Genomic DNA, 21,041 nt, shown 5'->3' with positions numbered 1-21,041 from the left:
GAGACCATATTGTAAATATTTAAAGTTTGTAGTCGCCCACCCCCAACTAGACCCCCAAGTTTCTAACACACTGTCTGACACATCATAAATGTTTAGTAAATATTTTCTGAATGTATTTTTCCATTGACTGGATGTTCACAAATCCTTTCAAAATAAATTTTTTAAGTAGTGTCAACAGGTATGCCTGCGTGTTGTTTCAATTTTGTTCATGTATACCCATTTCTCTACTTTGTTTTAATAAATAAGAATTCATTGGTAGGGCAAAAATATCTTAATCTTCATATTCCTAAGGTTTGTCTTATGAAATTTGACTTCTTATTTCCTTTTTGGCCAAAATGATTTCTCACATTCATATCTAGCACTAAAATGTCTATGTACAAATAAAGAATTAAGATTTAAGTATTTTCTTCCTTATCTTTAGGTTTAAAAGGAATTGTGTATATGTTTGAATGGTGTGATTTACCTGCTTTATGTTTTATAGTGTAGTAGATAATTACATTTCACTTCCTTGGCTTTGGAATGGAGTTATTTTCAATGGAATTTGCCATTTAAATTTTATTTATTATGCAAGATTTTAAGAGTGATTATAAAAAATTTTAAAAATAAGTAAAATCACAATGGACCAACATAAAAATCCTGTAACTCTGGGACCAACCCAAACTGGGCTCATGTTGTTGATAACAAAATGTTGAGTTACCTTGTAGTTGTAACAGAGCCAAAAACTGCAAGTCATGAACCCCAGGCATGCACAAAAGAAAAAGCTTTGGATTCCAACCAACATCCAAAACCAATGATTTCTCTCCTCAAAGCCAAGAAATGGAACATGACTGGAACCATAACACCAGTACTCTTTCTGAAGCAAGAGGTCTGTTGACACAAAGATCTAGGGCTAAAATTCACCTCAACATACCTTACCATGACTGGTCAAATTTGAAGCCCTGCAATCAGAGCCTAACAAATCAACATCCCTAAATATTGTCTCTTGCTCTCCAAGCCCATACACTTGCTTCAGACCCCAAATTGAGAAGACAGAGTTGAACTCACTCCTGACTCTTTGTTGACTCATCGTGCAATAAAGTCTTTATTTTCTCAAAAGTTAGTGCCATAGTTATTGGTTTCATGTGCATCAGGCGGTGAATCCATTTGCTTGATAACAATTCTGAAAACAAGGAAAGATATTAGCGTATTTATGAAAATAAATACAATTTTATTTTCATAAAATACTATACCAGGAATTAATATTCAATAAAATTATAAAAATTATAGATTCTGGAAGTAGAGAAGGAAACATGAATTAAAAACAAACACTGAGACAAAAGAGAACTAGAAAAATTGTAAAGCTACAATGAAGGAAATGATGTCATATAAATCTTATACATTACTATAAGTAGAAATTAAAATAGCAATACCACTGTAGAAAAAAATCACTTATAAGATTAGAAATGCTTGGGAAATTCTCCAACAATATGAAATAAAAAAAGTAAAAGGAGGAAAATGATAGATACAAGAAAAAGACTTTGTTTCTAAAGAAATTATTAGAAGAAATAGAACACAGGTGATAAAGATATAATAAAATAGCTATCTTAGTTAACTGAGGAAAAACTCATGAACTCTAGTCAGTTCAGTAGATCAAAAAGGCTTCTTATGTACTAGGCAAAATTAATTTTTAAAACTCATCACTTTAAAATATTCTGGTGCTACTTTTAAATTTCAAGGAAAGTGAAGCAATTCTATAAACATTCAGGTAAATTTAAAAGATTTCCTACAACTTCCAATTCCATTAACTGCATTTTCAGTAGCAAATTAGTTTATTCATAACAATTCTACTTGCTCAAATCATTTTCTTAAAAGAATCAAAGAAGGCTAGGTACGGTGTCTCATGCCTGTAATTCCAGTATTTTGGGAGGCCAAGGTGGGAAGATTGCTTGAGCTAAGGAATTTGAGACCAGCCTGGGCAACATGGAAAAACCCCGTCATTACCAAAAATACAAAAGAAAAGAAAAATGAAAAAGCCAGATGTGGTGGAACATGCCTGTACTTTCAGCTATTCAGGAGGGTGAGGTAGGAGAATCACTTGAACCTGGGAGAAGATTACAGTGAGCCAAGATCCCACCACTGTACTCCAAATAGGGTGACAGAGTACGACCCTGTCTGAAAATTAAAAGCATAAAAAGAATAAAAATATTGAAAAGATTAAGAGAATGAGATACCAAGCCAAACTCTGAAAGAAAGTAAATATTCAGAAAAATGAACACCTTATTAAGCTGCTTTCTTTTTCCCCACTGAAGACATTTGCTGATCTAGATAAAATTGAGCTGAAGTTTAGAGGGCATCAGGGGCATGGAGTATATGAGTCAAGGTCCAAATCCATGAGAATCCAAATAGGAGACAAGCACATTAAACTGAAATTCTGAATTAAGTAAATGCACTTTCCTAGTCACAATCCATATGTAGGGAACTTTCTAAGGGTGAGATTTCATGCTGTGCAGAAAAGAAGGGGAAAATCGAATCCTTAAAAAGTTATCCCTTAAAACTGGTAACCACAAAAGAACGCATGCATGGATTTTTAGCCTATCTCACATTAGTAGGGTGGTCCAGGAAACCTCAAGCTGTAAGTTTAGTTAAAAGTAGTTCTGGGCTGGTTATGTACCTAGGAATCTGACAGGAGTAAATACAAATTCTAACTAGAGGAACTTTAAGGCCTGGGGAATCCCCATGAATAATTTTTAAGGAAAATTGGTAGTATGTAGTCAAAAATAACCAAGCCCACAAGGAAAAATGATACCATGAGTGAGGCCAGAAACATGAACAGCCAGTTAAAAGAGTCACAAAGGTGTCATATGGGAATAATCAGACACAGATTATAAAATGAATAGGCTTGTAATGTTTGAAGAAATAAGGTCAAGATTCAAAATACCTGAAGGGAAGTGGAAATGTTACCTACAAGATATGAAAAAGAACTAACAGGAGCCTTAAGAGATAAAAATATAGTATCTAGGCCGGGTGCGGTGGCTCATGCCTGTAATCCCAGCACTTTGGGAGGCCGAGGTGGGTGGATCATGAGGTCAAGAGATCTTGACCATCCTGGTCAACATGGTGAAACCCCGTCTCTACTAAAAATACAAAAAATTAGCTGGGCATGGTGGCGCGTGCCTGTAATCCCAGCTACTTGGGAGGCTGAGGCAGGAGAATTGCCTGAACCCAGGAGGCAGAGGTTGCAGTGAGCCGAGATCGTGCCATTGCACTCCTGGGTCACAAGAGTGAAACTCTGCCTAAAAAAAAAAAAGAGAGAGAGAGATAAAAATATGGTATCTAAATTTAAAAACTGAATTGGATGTGTTTAGCAAAAAACTGAACAAAACAAAAGATTAAATTGCTGAGCTCCAAAACAGACCATAAAAAAAAAAATTCACTGTAGCATAGAAAGACCAATACAGAAAACATGAAAAACAAGAGACAAGAGAAGACAAAGACATGCAAAGATTGCTTTGCTTAGAGAAGATAAGAGATTTGTAACACAATATTTGAAGAGATAAATGACTGGTAATTTTCTACAAATGATGGAAGATACCAACCCACATATTCAAAAAGCTGTGAGAATCATAAGCCAGATAAATTAAAATACACCCAAATTAGATATTTCAGAGTCAAAAGTACAGAAAAATAAAGACGAAGTCTTAAAAGCAACCAGAGAGAAGGATAGATTACTATATTAATTATACTTTTTTATTTTCTGTATTCTTGATGTTCTGGTACCTGGGGTGTCACTGACAAGGTAATGACTGCCCCTATTAGGGGCAGTCAGATACCAGAACAGGTACCTAACTGCTAGAGATAACAAACAACTGACAATTTTCATGTGCAATCTAACCAATCCAGAGCCTAATCCCCCATCTCCTCTATGTGATTCTTACTCTTCAGGCCAATATTCAACTGCCTCAATCAACCCAGGAGCAAGTATCAGACAACTCAGGACATCCCCTATAGCCCAGAGCCTGCCGAAATTATTCAAACTAGCCAATCCTAAAACCATTTGCCCGGCCTTACCCATTCTTTGATAGTTCGTTTTATGTGTTAACTTGACTGGGCCACAGGGTGCCCAGACATTTGGCCAAACATCACTCTGAGTATGTCTGGGAGGGTGTTTCTGGATGAGATTAACATTTAAATAGGTAGACTGAGTAAAGCAGACTGCCTTCCCTAATGTGGGTGGGTCTCATCCAAATAGTTGAAGACCTGAGTAGAACAAAAAGGCTGAGTATGAAGAAACTCCTCCTGCATGACTTCTTGAACTGGGACATTGGTCTTTTCTTGCTCTTACCCTTAAAGTGAAAATGTGGCTATTCTTGGGTTTCCAGTCTGACAACTTTTAAACTGGAACTTACACCATCAAATCTCCTGGTTCATAAGCTTTCAGACTTGGACTGGAACTACTGGACTGGAATCAGCTCTCCTGGATCTCCATCTTATTGACTGCAGATCTTGAAACGTCTCAGCCTTTATAATTACCAGAGCCAATTTCTTATTATAAATCTATCTAGCTATCAATCTGTCTACCTATCACACTATTGGTTCTGTTTCTCCGAAGAAAATACACACTCCTTCACACAGAAGCCACAGTAAAGCCTTTTGCCCATGTCTTGTTTCCATTCCTTCTGCCTCCTGACCAACCCTGGTGTTTCTCCATGTAGCATTACATGGAATCCATGTCCCCTCCTGCTGGGAGCTATGAAGAACAAACTATCTTTTTAATGGCAATAGTCCCCTGATCTGATGGCCTCAATATACCTGAATTATAATAAAACCTATGTTTTAAAGTAATTACCTTGAAAGAAACGACAGTGAGAAAATCCAGCTGACTTCTCAATAACGACAATGAAAACTAGAAGACAAAGGAATATCTTTGTGTCAATGATACTAACTGCTAAAATAGAATTCTATACCTAAGAAATATTAATATTAAAAATCCGAGTATAATAAAGACTTAACAACAACTATAAATTTGAAGAGTTTGTCAACAAAACACACTTTGTAAATTGTTGAAGAGAGGACTATACTAGAAGAAACATAGCAGTATATAGACAACAATTATGACAATAGAAAATAGAAAGCAGAAATTTTTTTAAAAAATCAAATAGAAATGAAAAAATTCAAAGGATATATATACAGCGTGTATGTACAAGATTCTCAAAGGAAAAAAGCAAATCAATGCCAAAGAAAAATTTTTAAGTATGTCATTAAAGAAAACTTTGTTAAAATAACAAAATACTTTACATATTAAAGGGAACACCGTGTACTTAGGAAAGTTTTCCCAGAATGGTTACCACCAAAACATAATGTAATAAAACTATTGTACCTTAAAAAATATTCTTTTGTTATTGAAGCCAAAAAAGTAAATTAATACAAGAAGGAAAGTATCAGTTTGGCATAACTCTTTTAGATATGGAAGACAATGGAACCAAAGGCCAAGAAAAAATGAGTCAGTGATTTTATATTCAGCTAAAGTGACCATCCAATATTAATAGCACAACTGAAATTAAGAAGCATACAAAAAAACTCAGAATATTATAAATCTTCAATAATTAAAAGAATGTAACAGTGACACGAGAATAGACAAATCACTAAAAAAGAAGATACTACAAAAGTGATCTTATGGGAATTTAATATATTATAAAATTATACTTTAAATCAATCAGGAAATATTAGACCTTTATGTAAATGGAACTGGTCTAATTATCCTCATATAGAGATGAAAAAAATTAAAACGAACATTCCTACTTATACCACATAGAAAGGCATCTAGACAAATTTTTAAAATAAACATAAAAATAAATAAAATTACTAAAACAAAATATAAAACATTGTTAAGCTTCAGGTCATGAAAAGCATTCCCAAACAAGGCATGATAAACAAATAATTGTTAAATTTGACTATATAGTAATAATTATTGAGTATGTATTGTATGCCAGAAATTATTCATTATTTAAGCCATTTAGTATTCACATCAACCCTGTGAGATAATTTTTACTAATCTTAAGTTTACTGATGAGAAAATTGAGAATAAGACAGGTTAGGTAACTTACCAAACATCACACAAATAGTTTCAGAGTAGGGATTCAAACCCAGGTCATCTGCTTTTAAAGCCCATACTGTTAACCAGTATGCAATATCATGCTCTCCTTAAGACACAAGAAACAGAGTTTTAAAATAATCATTAGTCTTGGATAAAATAAGTGTAACACAAATAATATAAAAAGGATTAATATCTGGGAAAATTAAAGAACTCCTACAGGCCTATAAGAAATCGAAAGGCAGCCCAGAAGAAAAATGGGCAAAGGATAATTCACAGGGGAGAAAACTTGAGTGGCCAGTATGCACATGATAAGATAATCAACTCAGTAGTAATTAGGAAAATGCTAATTAAATAATGAGATACTTGTTCACATTCACCAAATTAGCACTAATTTTAAAAGTTTGACAATATTAAGTGTTGAAAAGATTGTGAAGAAATCACTATTATTATATATTGCTGATTGAAGACCAAGTAAGTACAGCCATTTGGAGAATAGTTTGACAGTATCTATTAAAACTCAAAATACCCATATCCTACAAACCAACAATTCCAATTCTAGGACTCTTCAGGAAAAAATCTCCACTAGTAAACACAAGTATTGTTATTCATAAAAATGGAAAACCGAAAGCAAACAACACGTCCATCAACAGAGGAATGTGATTATGTGTATATGTATTTAATACAATTCTGTGTAACAGTTAAAAGAAATGAACAAGATCTAAATGACTCAATATGAATAGATATGAAAAGTATAGTATTGAGGGAAGAAGTAAAACAATCTCTTTGGGCATAAGCCCCACACTTCAATCTGAAGCTGAGTTTTTGGTGGAAAGAAAAAAAGGCCAGGGAGTAGAGACAAAGGGATCTTAGGTTTATCTGTTGTTGTTGTTGTTGTTTGCAAATGTGAACGTATTCATGTGTTGTGTAATTAAAATTAATTTTTAAAAAGTTTGGCAATAAAATTAGTAAGCATGGAAACAAAGTAGTCTATGAATAATGAGAGTTTTCATCAAATTTGTTAAATTTAAATTCAAAGTGCCATGTTTTGCAGTGTTACATAGCTTAAGATCATTATCTGTTAAAGTGCATTATTCTGTGATCCAGGTCTTTGACTAAGCTTTGGTTAAAATAATAGTTATAATGATAGCAATATGTTTAAATGTTATTTAATGAAAAACACTGAGCTGTTGACACAAGTGCTTTTAAAATGCAAAGCACTGGACTAGACATTGCCCTTTGTTTTAGCTAAATATTGAAGAAGTTCAGAGAATATTTATATATCAGTTACCATAAAATGTGCATTAAATCTATACTTATTCTGTATCATGTTATATTAACATTGAATTTCTGCCTAAGTTTATAGAATAAGACAGTTTTCTCATAATATTCAAAGGTTTGTTTTAATAATTTCAAGGACGGTTGACTTGTAATGTTGAAATACAAATTCTTGTTATAGGAAACTACATTTTTTAGAACATTGGCCCTAGAGAATTGTCTTTGTTTCCATAAAACTGTAAACTATATTTGCCATAATTTGCATTTGCTCACAAAGTTTACAAGAGCTAAACACACTCTCTGACCTTCACTCCACCCGAATCTTATTACAATTAGCTCAACCAGACTATATGGGTTTTTTGGAGTGGGAAAAAATATAATGAAGACTCTTTTCTTGCAGAACATATTTTTTCAAGTAAATTAGTGACTCAAACACATTATTTTGAAGATACAAAATAGAATCTTATTCCATTGCACATGATTCACCAAAAAATTAATTTAAAATAAAAGTTATAAATGGAACATCATGGACATAGCAATTAATATTCTGCTTTTCCTTTTAAACAAATTCCCCACTGAGAAAGATATCAACATAAAAATAAAATCAGGAAAAGTTACTAAAGAAGGCCTATGGTATAAGACAATAATCTCTAGAGTGAGAAAGGTTTCACTAAAACCATTTTTTAAAAGATGGATGAATTCAGCTATATATAAATTAAAAGCCTAAGTCCCTAAATAAATAAGCAAGCAAAGTCAAAGCATAGCCAATAAATTGGAAGGAAGTATCTGCAATACAAATTACAAAGGGCTAATTTCATAAAATGCATAAGCTCAGAAAAGTCAATATCAGAAAATGGGCAAAGGTCATAAGAAATGGGCAAAAGATAAAAAGAGGAGTACAGACAAAAATACAAACTCACTAAAATGAAAGGAAAAACAAGAAGATGCTGATTTTCATTTATCAGATGAGAACAAATTTTAAGAACTTGATAATACGAGGAAATGGGCACTCTTACTTTCAGGTGAGAATTTCACTTGGTACAATCCCTACGAGTGTCACTGGGCAATATCCATTAATATTTTCAATACATGTAAGTGTTATCCCTATAATGCTACTTCTAAAGTTATCCTTTGTGTATATTCAAACAAATGTGCAAAGAGGTAGCTACAAACAACTCACTATAGCACAACTTGTAATAGCAAAAAAACTGGAAACAATATAAATTCCCATCAATAGAGATGCTTAAATAAATCATGGCGCATCCCTAGAATGGAATGCTAAATACAACTAAAGAATAGTATTCAAGACGTCTTGTTACAAGGCAAAGGCAAGGTATAGAGCAGTGTGTAAACTATGCTATCCTCGCAGGTCTGCTTTTAGACTGTATATACATATGATAATATGTACGCATAATATCTCAGGAAACACAAATGACTGATAGCAGTGTTAGGACTGAGACGCAAGACTTATTTTTCATTGCCTATTTGTTGATGCCTTTTGAATTTTTTTTTCTTTACCAAGTGCATATATTACCTACTTTAAAAATTAACTACAATTGGGTGGTAGAGAATATGTAAATACATGCAGATGATTGATCAACTTCATAATTTGGGTACGACATAATTTTCGAGGAAGATTAACTAGAGAATAGCCAGAAAAACTAGAGACTAAACATAGTAACCATAGCTCTCAGAGAGCACATCTGGGTAAGTAAGAATATATGAACAATGTCAAGATTGCAGTAGAATTTTATAAATCTGAATCTCAGCTACCTTTCTCTTGTGTGGAGTTATGTCCAAGTTCCAGGGAGCTGACAAAGTATCAAGATATTGGCAGGGAGGAGGGAATAGAGCAGATGTAGTGTTGGAATCAATTCTCTACATAGACATACACTGAGAAATCTACAATCCCAATTGGTCTTCACTCATCAGCCCACACAGCTTAGCAAAAAGTTGTTCTTATTCCTGTCCAAATGGGTACTTCAGGATCTGCAGTTCCTCTGCTTCTTCCACACCACACTAAGAGTGGAACAGGATTCTTTTTCCTCCTGTTTTCATGTCACACTAAAGAATATGACTCTCTTTTGGGTGGCTGAGGCTGGCAAATCACTTGAGGTCAGGAGTTTGAGATGAGCCTGGCCAACATGGTGAAACCCCGTCTCCACAAAAAATACAAAATTAGCCAGGTGTGGTGGTACATTCCTGTAGTCCCAGCTACTCAGGAGGCTGAGACAGGAGAATTGCTGGAACCTAGGAGGCAGAGGTTGCAGTGAGCTGAGATTGCGCCACTGCAATCCTGTCTGGGTGTCAGAACAAGACTTCATCTCAGAAAAAACAGTTCTCTCTTCTCTCTCTCTCTCTCTGTCTCTCTCTCTCTCCCTTTTTGAGGCTGACATGGCCCTATCATCCAGGGGGAGGATGCCAGAGTCATATCATCCACCCAGATCCCAAGCCTCTCTAAAATCTGGCACTACGCCTCAGCTGTCAGCCTGGAGGCAAGAGACAAGGACCCGTGCTCTGGGACCTCCTAGACTCCCCATATTGATTAATTCCCCTCAATATAACCTCTTTCCTCTCAACCCCAGGTAATCCTTTTCTTTTCTGGTAAAGTTAAAAGAAAAGCCATATTCTTTCTCCGTGTTTCTCAGAAACATTTAACTATACTCTCAGTCTTCTAACTTCAGCTAAAGCTTAGACGTTTTGAACACCTGCTTTTTTCTATCACATTACATCATTTACCTTTGAAAAGGATCTCAGGGCCAACTCTCCTCTTGAAAGCAGAGATTCTAAGCAAATAAGAACATAAGTTAGTGTTCAGTATTAAATATTGATCTGCCTCAAATACAGTGGAAGACATTTAAAGTGGTAGGACCTTGGAGTTAGATACTAAGGTTCCCAAATTCTGACCTGCCATTTATTGGCTATGTTTTAATGCTACTCTAACTTTATATTTCTTCTCATGTTTTCATAAATAAATAGGAGATAATAATTTCAGGAATAATCATTGAGAGATGAATTCCTCCCCAACCCTCCAGGTCAGGAGAATGCATATGGAAGCAATTATTATCATCTGAAAATGTTCACTGATGAACTAAACACCTATGAAATTAGTTTCAACTCCATATCCCTCATGTAATACACTGACATTGACCCTCATGGAAAGTCAATCTTTTTAACATTTAACAACACAAAGCGCACAGACTGAAGAGCAAAATTTAAGTCTTACAATATAAAAAAGACAAGACAGGCACCTCAAAGGGAATAATATGAATATAAAAGTACAAAATGAGGCCCTTGAGAAAACTGATGAAGCCCTTGAAATATTTTTCCAAAACTGACTCTACATGATCACATTAGGAAAAATCAAAAACATAAAAGAATGTCTTATTCTGCTATCATACCATTTGTCAGAAAATGTATGCCAAGAAGTCAACATCTGATTTATTCCTTGTTTTAAATCAATGCATAGTTACAAGCTAAATTTTATAAAGTGAAATAAAATAAACTTGTTTTAATGATTGTTGCTTTATTTGCTAACGCCCTAATTAAACTTTTCTGTTTACTATGTACCTTAAAATTTTGTCCCCATTTAAAATGGATTCCTCTTAAAAGTAGGCTTTTTCTAGTGCCGATTTTGCACTCATCTTGAAGCCTTGTTGCATAACAAAAGTAGAACCCATTCTTGATTTGGCTTTCTTTAAGTCTGTTATTGGTGTATAGGAATGCTTGTGATTTTTGCACATTGATTTTATATCCTGAGACTTTGCTGAAGTTGCTTATCAGTTTCAGGAGTTTTTGGGCTGAGGTGATGGGGTCTTCTAGGTATACTATCATGTCATCTGCAAATAGAGACAATTTGGCTTCCACCTTTCCTATTTGAATACCCTTTATTTCTTTTTCTTGCCTGATTGCTCTGGCTAGAACTTCCAGTACTATACTGAATAGGAGTGGTGAAAGAGGGCATCCTTGTCTAGTGCCAGATTTCAAAGGGAATGCTTCCAGTTTTTGCCCATTCAGTATGATATTGGTTGTTGGTTTGTCATAAATAGCTTTTATTACTTTGAGATACGTTCCATTGATACCGAGTTTATTGAGGGTTTTTAGCATAAAGGGCTGTTGAATTTTGTCAAATGCCTTCTCTGCGTCAATTGAGATAATCATGTGGTTTTTGTTTTTGGTTCTGTTTATGTGGTGAATTACGTTGATAGACTTGCGTATGTTGAACCAGCCTTGCATCCCCGGGATGAATCCTACTTGATCATGGTGAATAAGTTTTTTGATTTGCTGTTGCATTCTGCTTGCCAATATTTTATTGAAGATTTTTGCATCTATGTTCATCATGGATATTGGCCTGAAGTTTTCTTTTCTTGTTGGGTCTCTGCCGGGTTTTGGTATCAGGATAATGTTGGTCTCGTAAAATGATTTGGGAAGTATTCCCTCTTTTGGGATTGTTTGAAATATTTTTAGAAGGAATGGTACCAGCTCCTCTTTGTGTGTCTGGTAGAATTCGGCTGTGAACCCGTCTGGACCTGGGCTTTTTTTGTGTGGTAGGCTCTTAATTGCTGCCTCGACTTCTGACCTTGTTATAGTTTCAGCTTCCTCCTGGTTTAGGCTTGGGAGGACACAGGAGTCCAGGAATTTATCCATTTCTTCCAGGTTTACTAGTTTATGTGCATAGAGTTGTTTGTAATATTCTCTGATGATGGTGTGAATTTCTGTGGAATCTGTGGTGAGAAAGAAAGCCAAATCAAGAACGAACTGCCATTCACAATTGCTACAAAAAGAATAAAATACCTTGGAATACAACTCACAAGGAACGTAAGGGACCTCTTCAAGGAGAACTACAAACCACTGCTCAACGAAATCAGAGAGGACACAAACAGATGGAGAAACATTCCATGTTCATGGTTAGGAAGAATTAATATCGTGAAAATGGCTATACTGCCCAAAGTAATTTACAGAATCAACGCTATCCCCATCAAGCTACCATCGACTTTCTTCACAGAACTGGAAAAAACCACCATGAACTTCATATGGAACCAAAAGAGAGCCCGCATAGCCAAGTCAATTCTAAGCAAAAAGAACACAGCGGGGGGCATCACACTACCGGATTTCAAACTATACTACAAGGCTACAGTAATCAAAACAGCATGGTACTGGTACCAAAACAGAGATATAGACCAATGGAACAAAACAGAGGCACCGGAGGCAACACAACATACATACAACTATACAATCTTTGATAAACCTGACAAAAACAAGCAATGGGGAAAGGATTCCCTGTTCAACAAATGGTGTTGGGAAAACTGGCTAGCCATGTGCAGAAAGCAGAAACTGGACCCCTTCCTGACACCTTACACTAAAATTAACTCCAGATGGATTAAAGACTTAAACATAAGACCTGGCACCATAAAAACCCTAGAAGGAAATCTAGGCAAAACTATCCAGGACATAGGAGTAGGCAAGGACTTCATGAACAAAACACCAAAAGCATTGGCAACAAAAGCCAAAATAGACAAATGGGACCTAATCAAACTCCACAGCTTCTGCACGGCAAAAGAAACAGTCACTAGAGTGGATCGGCAACCAACAGAATGGGAAAAAATTTTTGCAGTTTACCCATCTGACAAAGGGCTGATATCCAGAATTTACAAAGAACTCAAACAGATTTACAGGAAAAAAACAAACAAGCCCATTCAAAAGTGGGCAAAGGATATGAACAGACACTTTACGAAAGAAGACATATATGAGGCCAACAATCATATGAAAAAATGCTCATCATCACTGGTCATCAGAGAGATGCAAATCAAAACCACATTGAGATACCATCTCACACCAGTTAGAATGGCAATCATTAAAAAATCTGGAGACAACAGATGCTGGAGAGGATGTGGAGAAAAAGGAACACTTTTACACTGTTGGTGGGAGTGTAAATTAGTTCAACCATTGTGGAAGACAGTGTGGCGATTCCTCAAGGCCTTAGAAATAGAAATTCCATTTGACCCAGCAATCCCATTACTGGGTATATATCCAAAAGACTATAAATCATTCTACTATAAGGACACATGTACACGAATGTTCATTGCAGCACTGTTTACAATAGCAAAGACCTGGAATCAACCCAAATGCCCATTGATAATAGACTGGATTGGAAAAATGTGGCACATATACACCATGGAATATTATGCAGCAATCAGAAATGATGAGTTTGTGTCGTTTGTAGGGACATGGATGAATCTGGAGAACGTGATCCTCAGCAAACTGACACAAGAACAGAAAATGAAACACCGCATATTCTCACTCATAGGCGGGTGATGAAAAATGAGAATACATGGACACAGAAAGGGGAGTACTAAACACTGGGGTCTATTGGGGGGAAAAGGGGAGGGCCAGTGGGAGGGGGAGGTGGGGAGGGATAGCCTGGGGAGAAATGCCAAATGTGGGTGAAGGGGAGAAGGAAAGAAAAGCACACTGCCATGTGTGTTCCTACGCAACTGTCTTACATGCTCTGCTCATGTACCCCAAAACCTAAAATCCAATAAAAAATTAAAAAAAAAAAAAGTAGAACCCAAGGACTTTCAAATTGAAATCTTAAGTTCTATTTCTTGTTCTCAGTTGAGAATTCTACACAAAATGAGAGTCTTCATTATTTTTTCAAATCTCAGAAAAAGGTACACATAAGGCACCACGTGTTCAACTTTTGAAAAATTGGTTCAATTTTACAATCTTAAATTATAAGAATGGCCTTGAAGTCATAATATTTGGAAGAAATATTAGATCTAACATCATAAAACTACTTTCCATTAAGTTGGTTACTACTCTATATTCCTCAAATATCCATACCTTAAATTTAAGTGTTTGAAAAACACAGATTGGATTAGAATTTGCTATAGCTTTCTGACTGGATCTAAGCCTACCGTAGATATGTATTCCCCACACAAACACACACTATCTCCACTAACAGGGAGAAATAAATAAATCTAGGCAAGTTGCTTTGCTTAAAACCATATATTCAGAGTATGCCTTGCAGGATAGTTCTGCTGGGCTAACCATAACTCTGGGGGGCCAAACATCGCAGCGTGTGTCTCTGATTCATATATTTCCCTGTGATTGACCAAGGGAAAGGTTCAACATAGAAACAAAGATGGCTCAATGTTTCTCAAGTCTTGAGGAAAAGCAGGGGGAGTTTGTTAATATAGCTAGTCTAGTCACTTTTTAGGATTTGAAAACACCCAGACTCCATGGCTTCTGGCATAGTCCACTCTTCTCAGATTTCACCATCTAGAATTCAACAAGTTTATCAAAAACACCTTTTCCAAGATTCAATAACAAACTAAAGTACTATGGCAAGGTTGGAGTTGAGGCTGCCTCCAGTATTACAGTCTAAGACTCTATGACTAACATGGCAGATCATCAGTGAAACTAAAATGAAGCTAAGCCAAATGTGCTTACTCTGGGATCCCAAAGTAAAATTTGAGAGATTCATGATCATGGGAGGGAAGAAAAGATACATTTCTTTTTTTTCACTAAACTCTAATTTAACATTTTTCTTAATTCTAAATACAGTTAAATCACCATAATATTAGCAGCATCTATAACTTTGTCACCAACACAAATCACAAATATTTTTATACCACCCTATAGCTGTTACACATACCTAAAAATGACATTTACATTTATCTCTATTTCAAAATTATAGTAGTAGCTAATATGTTGCTGAAATTGCATGTGATTACAGTCTTCTTGCAATAGATGCTCAGTGTAACATGGGTAACCAAGGACTGAGGAACTCTGCAGTTTGTAATCTGTCTGCCGCCATATCTCCCATGTTCTTACATGGGGGACCCAGATCCATGCTGCTTTCCAGTATCTCCTATCTATAATTATTGATTAATCATTGAAAGTGTAATAAATAAAATTAGTTGTAACTTAGCTACAGTCGGTCTTCCATGTTTGTGGGTTCTGCATCCATGAATTCAACCAACCACAGATGGAGGAAAAGTGGATAGTTGATGTGGCATGAATCCATTAGTCAGAAAAATATATATGCATATTTTTAAGTGAGTGGTTACATCTGTATTGAATATGTACGGACTTCTTTATTGTCATTATTCTCTAAGCAGTAGTGTATAACCACCATTTACATAGGATTATGTCTCATGTTAATCCACAGCCCCCTCCTTAGGTAAAAGAGATAGTAAACAGCAGGAAGGATTTTAAGGCTTAATTTAAAATAGAATAACTCAAAGAATAATCCATTGGTATTCTGTTTACAGGACTGTTTTCCTACCTAACATAATTTACTAGGTTTTCCTCACAACACAATTCACATGTTCTTTTTACTCAGTAAAAGCTTTTCCCTTAATGACTTCCGATAAATTCTCCTGAATGATCCTCTTTTCATCCCTCTTCCTGTCTTTTCTCTCAATAAATCTTAAATTATGACTTTGAGATTTAGAGGTTTGCCATGATGAATTTTCCCATGTTCATAGTTTCTGTTGTTTATTTCTTCTCTCTGCTTCAACTTATCAGAAACCTGTTTCCCAATAACACATTTTCTCTGTTTTACTTACTCATTCCACTGGCTGCCTAAATGTGCCAGGCACATATGACTTATTGTTCTCAAGAAATTATAGTTAGAAAGAACACCACAAAATTTAGCCAGCAAAACAATGTGGTAAGCGCTATCACAAGGCTTATTCAAAGTGCTCTGGAGGGTACTCACTTTGGCAGCGCACATACAAAGTGCCATGGAGATACAGAATGGAGAGTTTGGCTTCATTATGGTCCACAGAGAAGGTATCCCCAGAGCTAGATCTTAAAGAAAGATGCTTGAAGAAAACACACAACATACACTATACTCAATAATACAGTGGGATAAATCTTTTCTGTGCTGAAAAAGACATATGTTTAAGGTTAAAGCAGCTCTGAAATCATTCAGAGAGAGAGAGAGAAAGACGGAGAAACAAAAAGTGTGCGTATATAAGAATAAAATTTAAGCTAGTTGATTTATAGTTAAACATAAGAGATAGCACTTAATCTTGACTCATTCCTCCTAAAACCTCACCAAAATGGCACTAAAGGATTTTAAGATATAAACCCATAGGTTAAAAAAAAAAAGAATAGCAGAAGAGATAAAGCAATTCAAATTTAGAAACAAGAAAGCAGATGGACAAGTAAAACTGCCTAGCAGGCCAGAGAAAGCTGAAAACAAACTGGCCATAAAGGAAGACCAGACTTAAGCCGATTTGGGCTGCAAACTCCAAAAAGGCTTTAGGAATTGGAAACCTTGTGTATCCCAGAAAGTGAATATGAAGATGAAGCTGAAAATGGGTGAACTGATGGAAAGTCTGATTAAGAAACAATAGCATTCCTAACTCTCCAGTTCACTCCACATCTGGGTGAATACTCTCCCCCAACCTTGGCAGAAGGTTGAAGACTTTCTTCTCTTGCATACTGAGCCAAGTATGTCCTGGACTTAGTAGCACCAGGCTTATAGAGAATTGAGATAAGATGTGCTACTAAAAGGAAAAATCTGGGAAAATGATGGAAACAATATATAGTAAATGGTGTTACTTGGGAGCCTCCATTTCCAACTTGATTCCTAGAATACTGGTAGACAAGTTCTAACTCTCAGGTGGGGGACTGAAGAATATTACTCTGGGAAAATTAAGCCACTGAAGATTATGTGTATGTATATATATTTCTTCTTCCAAAGGTAGTAAGTCTCCCAAAGAAATGGCCCATTTCTATATCCAAACATGAAGCACACCATTTAAAACCTACACACAAACACAAAACCTCTTAGCACTAAAGTGTGCTGGGACTATCGAGAGCAGCAGAAATTTAAGGAAAGAATCTAACTTTAAAGAGAAAAAAACAAAAGCAAACCAAAAGGCAGAGGGAGAAACTTGCATTCCAGCCAGCCTGGGCAACAGAGTGAGAGACTCCATCCAAAAAAAAAAAAAAAAAAAAAGGGAGGGGTGAAGTCCATTGCCCCTCTCTTTGTCAAGATGGGCAATACTCTGTGACCACCAAAACAAATGACAAATGGAACACAGCAGAAGTAGGGCTGCATGACTTCCTAGACTAGGTCAAAAAGTTAATACAATTTCTACCTGGCTCTCTCTCATGACATGAAACTTAGGAATTCTAAGGCGATTGCTTCCCTGAAGCCATTGCAGAAGCCATATAAAGAGACCATTTTAAAACAGAGAGTGATTCCCAGCTTATAGACTTTAATTCAGCACAAACTAGCTGACACTGAGTGGAGTCTGCCGTTGAGATAGCCCAGCTGATGCTGAATGTAGCATAACTAAACTGTTACCACTAAGACTTGTCAAAATAGCAGAATTTTGAGCCAAATAAATGCTGTTGCTTTTAGCTACTGTTTGGGGACATTTGTTACGAAGCAATAGATAACTGAAACAATCATTATCAACCAATACTATCTGACTGACATTTATAGAACACTATAACCAAACAACTACAGAATACACAATTCTTCAAGTTCTCATGGTACACTCATCAACATAGATCATACATTGGACATAAATTTAGAAGGATTAATATCACACTAAATTAGAAATTACTAAAGGAATTGAGTTAAAAATCAATAGAAAAATATATCTTGAAAAAATACTCCAAATATCTGAAAATTAAGCAACACAGTACTAAATGATCCAATATCAAAGAATAAATCATGAAAGACATTTTAAAATACCTTGAAATAAATAAAAATGAGAACAAAACATAATACAAATTATGAAAGGCATCTAAAGAAGAACATAGAAGGTAATTTGTAGCTTTACTACCTTATTTCAGTAAAAAAAAGAGAAAGGTTGAAAACTCTTAAACTACCTCAAAATTCTAGAAAACTAATCCTAAAGTATAAAAATATAGGTAACTAATAAATAAAATAATGGATATAAATGAAATAGAACACAGACAAATGAGAGAAAAATTAATAAAACCAGAAGCTAGTTTTTTTAAAAGTTTAATAAACTTGGTAATATCTTACCAAGATTGACCAAAAAACAAAAGGATAAAAAAAAGAAAAGAGCATCTGGAATGAAGGAGGGCACATCACTATGGATGATGCAAATAGATAAATAATAATAAGGGAATATTATTAACAGCTAAATGCCAATTAATTTGACAAATCAGAAGAAATGGGCAAACTCCTTGAAACATGTAAATTACAAAACTGACACAGGAAGATAGTTAAGAAAAAAAAAACAGAATACCCCTCTAAGGTAGTCCCCTTTTATCCACTGGGCATACATTGCCACACCCTCAGCGAATACCTTAAACCATAGACAGTACCAAACCCTACACATACTATGTTTTTTCCTATACATGCATACCTACAATTAAGTTTGTAAATTACCCACATAAAAGATTAACAACTTCTCTTTGATATATATGTTACTTCTCTTTGGTATATCCTAATTGCCAGCATTACTACACTCATGCTTTGGGATTATTATTAAGTAAAATAAGGGTTATTTGAACACAAGCACTGTGATACCATCACAGTCAATCTGATAAGAGAGGGCTAGTAAGTGGTTAATGGGTAGGTAGTCATATATAGTACTGATCACTGGACAAAGAGCTGTTTTATGTCCTGGTGGGGCATGGCAGAATGGCAAGAAATCTCATCACGATACTCAAAATGGCATGTGATTTAAAATTTACACTTGTTTATACCTGGAATTTTCCATTTAACATTTTCTGATCACGGTTGACCATGTTCATGTTGCACTGAAACTGCTTAAAGTGAAACCATGGATAAGGGAGGACTACTGTATCTGTAAACAATATATTGAATTTGTAATTAAAATCCTTCACAAAAAATAAATTCCAGGCCCAGATGGCTTCAATGGGACATTCTTTCAAACTTTGAAAGAAAAATTAATCCTAGTCTAACGTGAAATCTTTCAGAACATAGAAGAGGAGGTAATTCATTGTATGAGACAAGCATATTACAATACTAAAACTAGCTAAGAACTTTGCAAAACATGAAAATTACAGACCCACATCTCTCATGCTTGTAGTCTCAAAATCCCTTCACAAAAATTAACCTATCAAATCTAAAAATATATACAAATAATAATACCTCATAAACAAGCAGTTTATCTCAGAAATGTAATGTTGATTTAGTATTCAAAATTAGATCAATATAATTTACCACATTAACAGAATAAAATGGCCACCTCAATAATTACCTCAATAGAAGCAGAGAAAGCAGTTGATAAAATTAAGTTTCCTGATTTAAAAAGAAAGTGTCAGTAAAGAGTAAAAGACAGATATTCCTGTATATTTCTATTCATCTCCTTACTTTAGACTTTGTACCTCTAAAATCTATTTTCAAGAGATCAATAAACTTATCTTGTTAACGAATAATCAGGTTAGTTTAATTCCTTGGTCCAAAATACCATGTGGCTCCAAATTTTGCCCTGCATTTTATTTTAATTGGAAAAATAATAACTTAGTTATGTGTGTAATAATCTCTAGAGCAAGCACTAAAACAATACAGATATATAGAAAACAAGTCAATAGAGAAATCAAATATAGACTAGCAAAAAAATACAGCAGGTAAAAAGAATAAAGAACAAAACCAGAGAGGATAAGTAGAACAATAATAATAATATAAAGGTAGACCTAAATGCAACCGTACCAACAGTTACATTAAAGGCAAATGATTGACACACTAGTTTAAAAAAAAATAATTGTTAAACCTGCACATTCTGCACTTATACCCCAGAATTTAAAGTATAATAAAAAATGCTAAAATAAAAATAAATCATTGTTAGATGGAAAAATTTAAATTAAAATACTTTAAAAAAAACAATTGTGTGAATTTAGTGTGTGTGTACATGTGTGTGTGTAAATTATACTTTACGTTCTGGGATACATGTTTAGAACATGCAGGTTTCTTACATAGATATACACATGCCACAGTGGTTTGCTGCACCCATCAACCCTTCATCTACATTAGATATTTATCCTAATGCTATTCCCTTTTCCCCTATGCCCTGACAGGCCCAATGTGTGATGTTCCTCTCCCTATGTCCATGTGTTCTCATTGTTCAGCTCCCACTGATGAGTGAGAACATGTGTTTGGTTTTCTATTCCTGTGTTAGTTTGCTGAGAATGATGGTTTTCAGCTTCATCTATGTCCCTGCAAAGGACATGAACTCATACTTTTTTATGGCTGCATAGTATTTCATAGTGTATATGTGCCACATTTTCTTTGTTCAGTCTATTATTGATGGGAATTTGTGTTGGTTCCAAGTCTTTGCTATTGTGAATAGTGCTGCAACAAATATATGTGTGCATGTGTTGTTATAATAGAATGATTTATAATCCCTTGGGTATATACCCAGTAATGGGATTGCTGCATCAAATGGTATTTCTGGTTCTAGATACTTGAGGAATTGCCACACTCTCTTCCTCAACAGTTGAACTAATTTACACTCCCACCAACAGTGTAAAGCCTTCCTATTTATTCATGTCCTCTCCAGCAACTATCGTTTCCTGACTTTTTAATGATCACCATTCTAACTGGCATAAGATGATATCTCATTGTGGTTTTGATTTGCATTTCTCTAATGACCAATGATAATGAGCTTTTTTATATATGTTTGTTGGCCACATAATTTTCTTCTTTTGAGAAGTGTCTGTTCATATA

General features: G+C 35.1%; 1 protein-coding gene across 1 annotated transcript in view; it reads right to left on the bottom strand.

Annotated features, from left to right (window-relative positions):
- LOC144577819 (uncharacterized) overlaps nucleotides 1–21,041 on the bottom strand; it is a 67,438-nt gene that overhangs the window by 5,524 nt on the left and 40,873 nt on the right. Inside the window, exons 2-5 of the mRNA XM_078338165.1 lie at nucleotides 16,074–16,179; nucleotides 6,084–6,179; nucleotides 4,826–4,882; nucleotides 1,045–1,159 (exon numbers count right to left, since the gene is read on the bottom strand). Coding sequence (XP_078194291.1) covers nucleotides 1,045–1,159; nucleotides 4,826–4,882; nucleotides 6,084–6,179; nucleotides 16,074–16,179 — 374 coding nt within the window. The remainder of the gene's footprint in view (nucleotides 1–1,044; nucleotides 1,160–4,825; nucleotides 4,883–6,083; nucleotides 6,180–16,073; nucleotides 16,180–21,041) is intronic.

This window comes from Callithrix jacchus, chromosome 9, assembly GCF_049354715.1.
Source record: "Callithrix jacchus isolate 240 chromosome 9, calJac240_pri, whole genome shotgun sequence".
Lineage (NCBI taxonomy): Eukaryota > Metazoa > Chordata > Mammalia > Primates > Cebidae > Callithrix > Callithrix jacchus.
The sequence above is the reverse complement of the archived record's forward strand: the minus strand, read 5'-3'. Positions and strand labels throughout refer to the sequence as shown.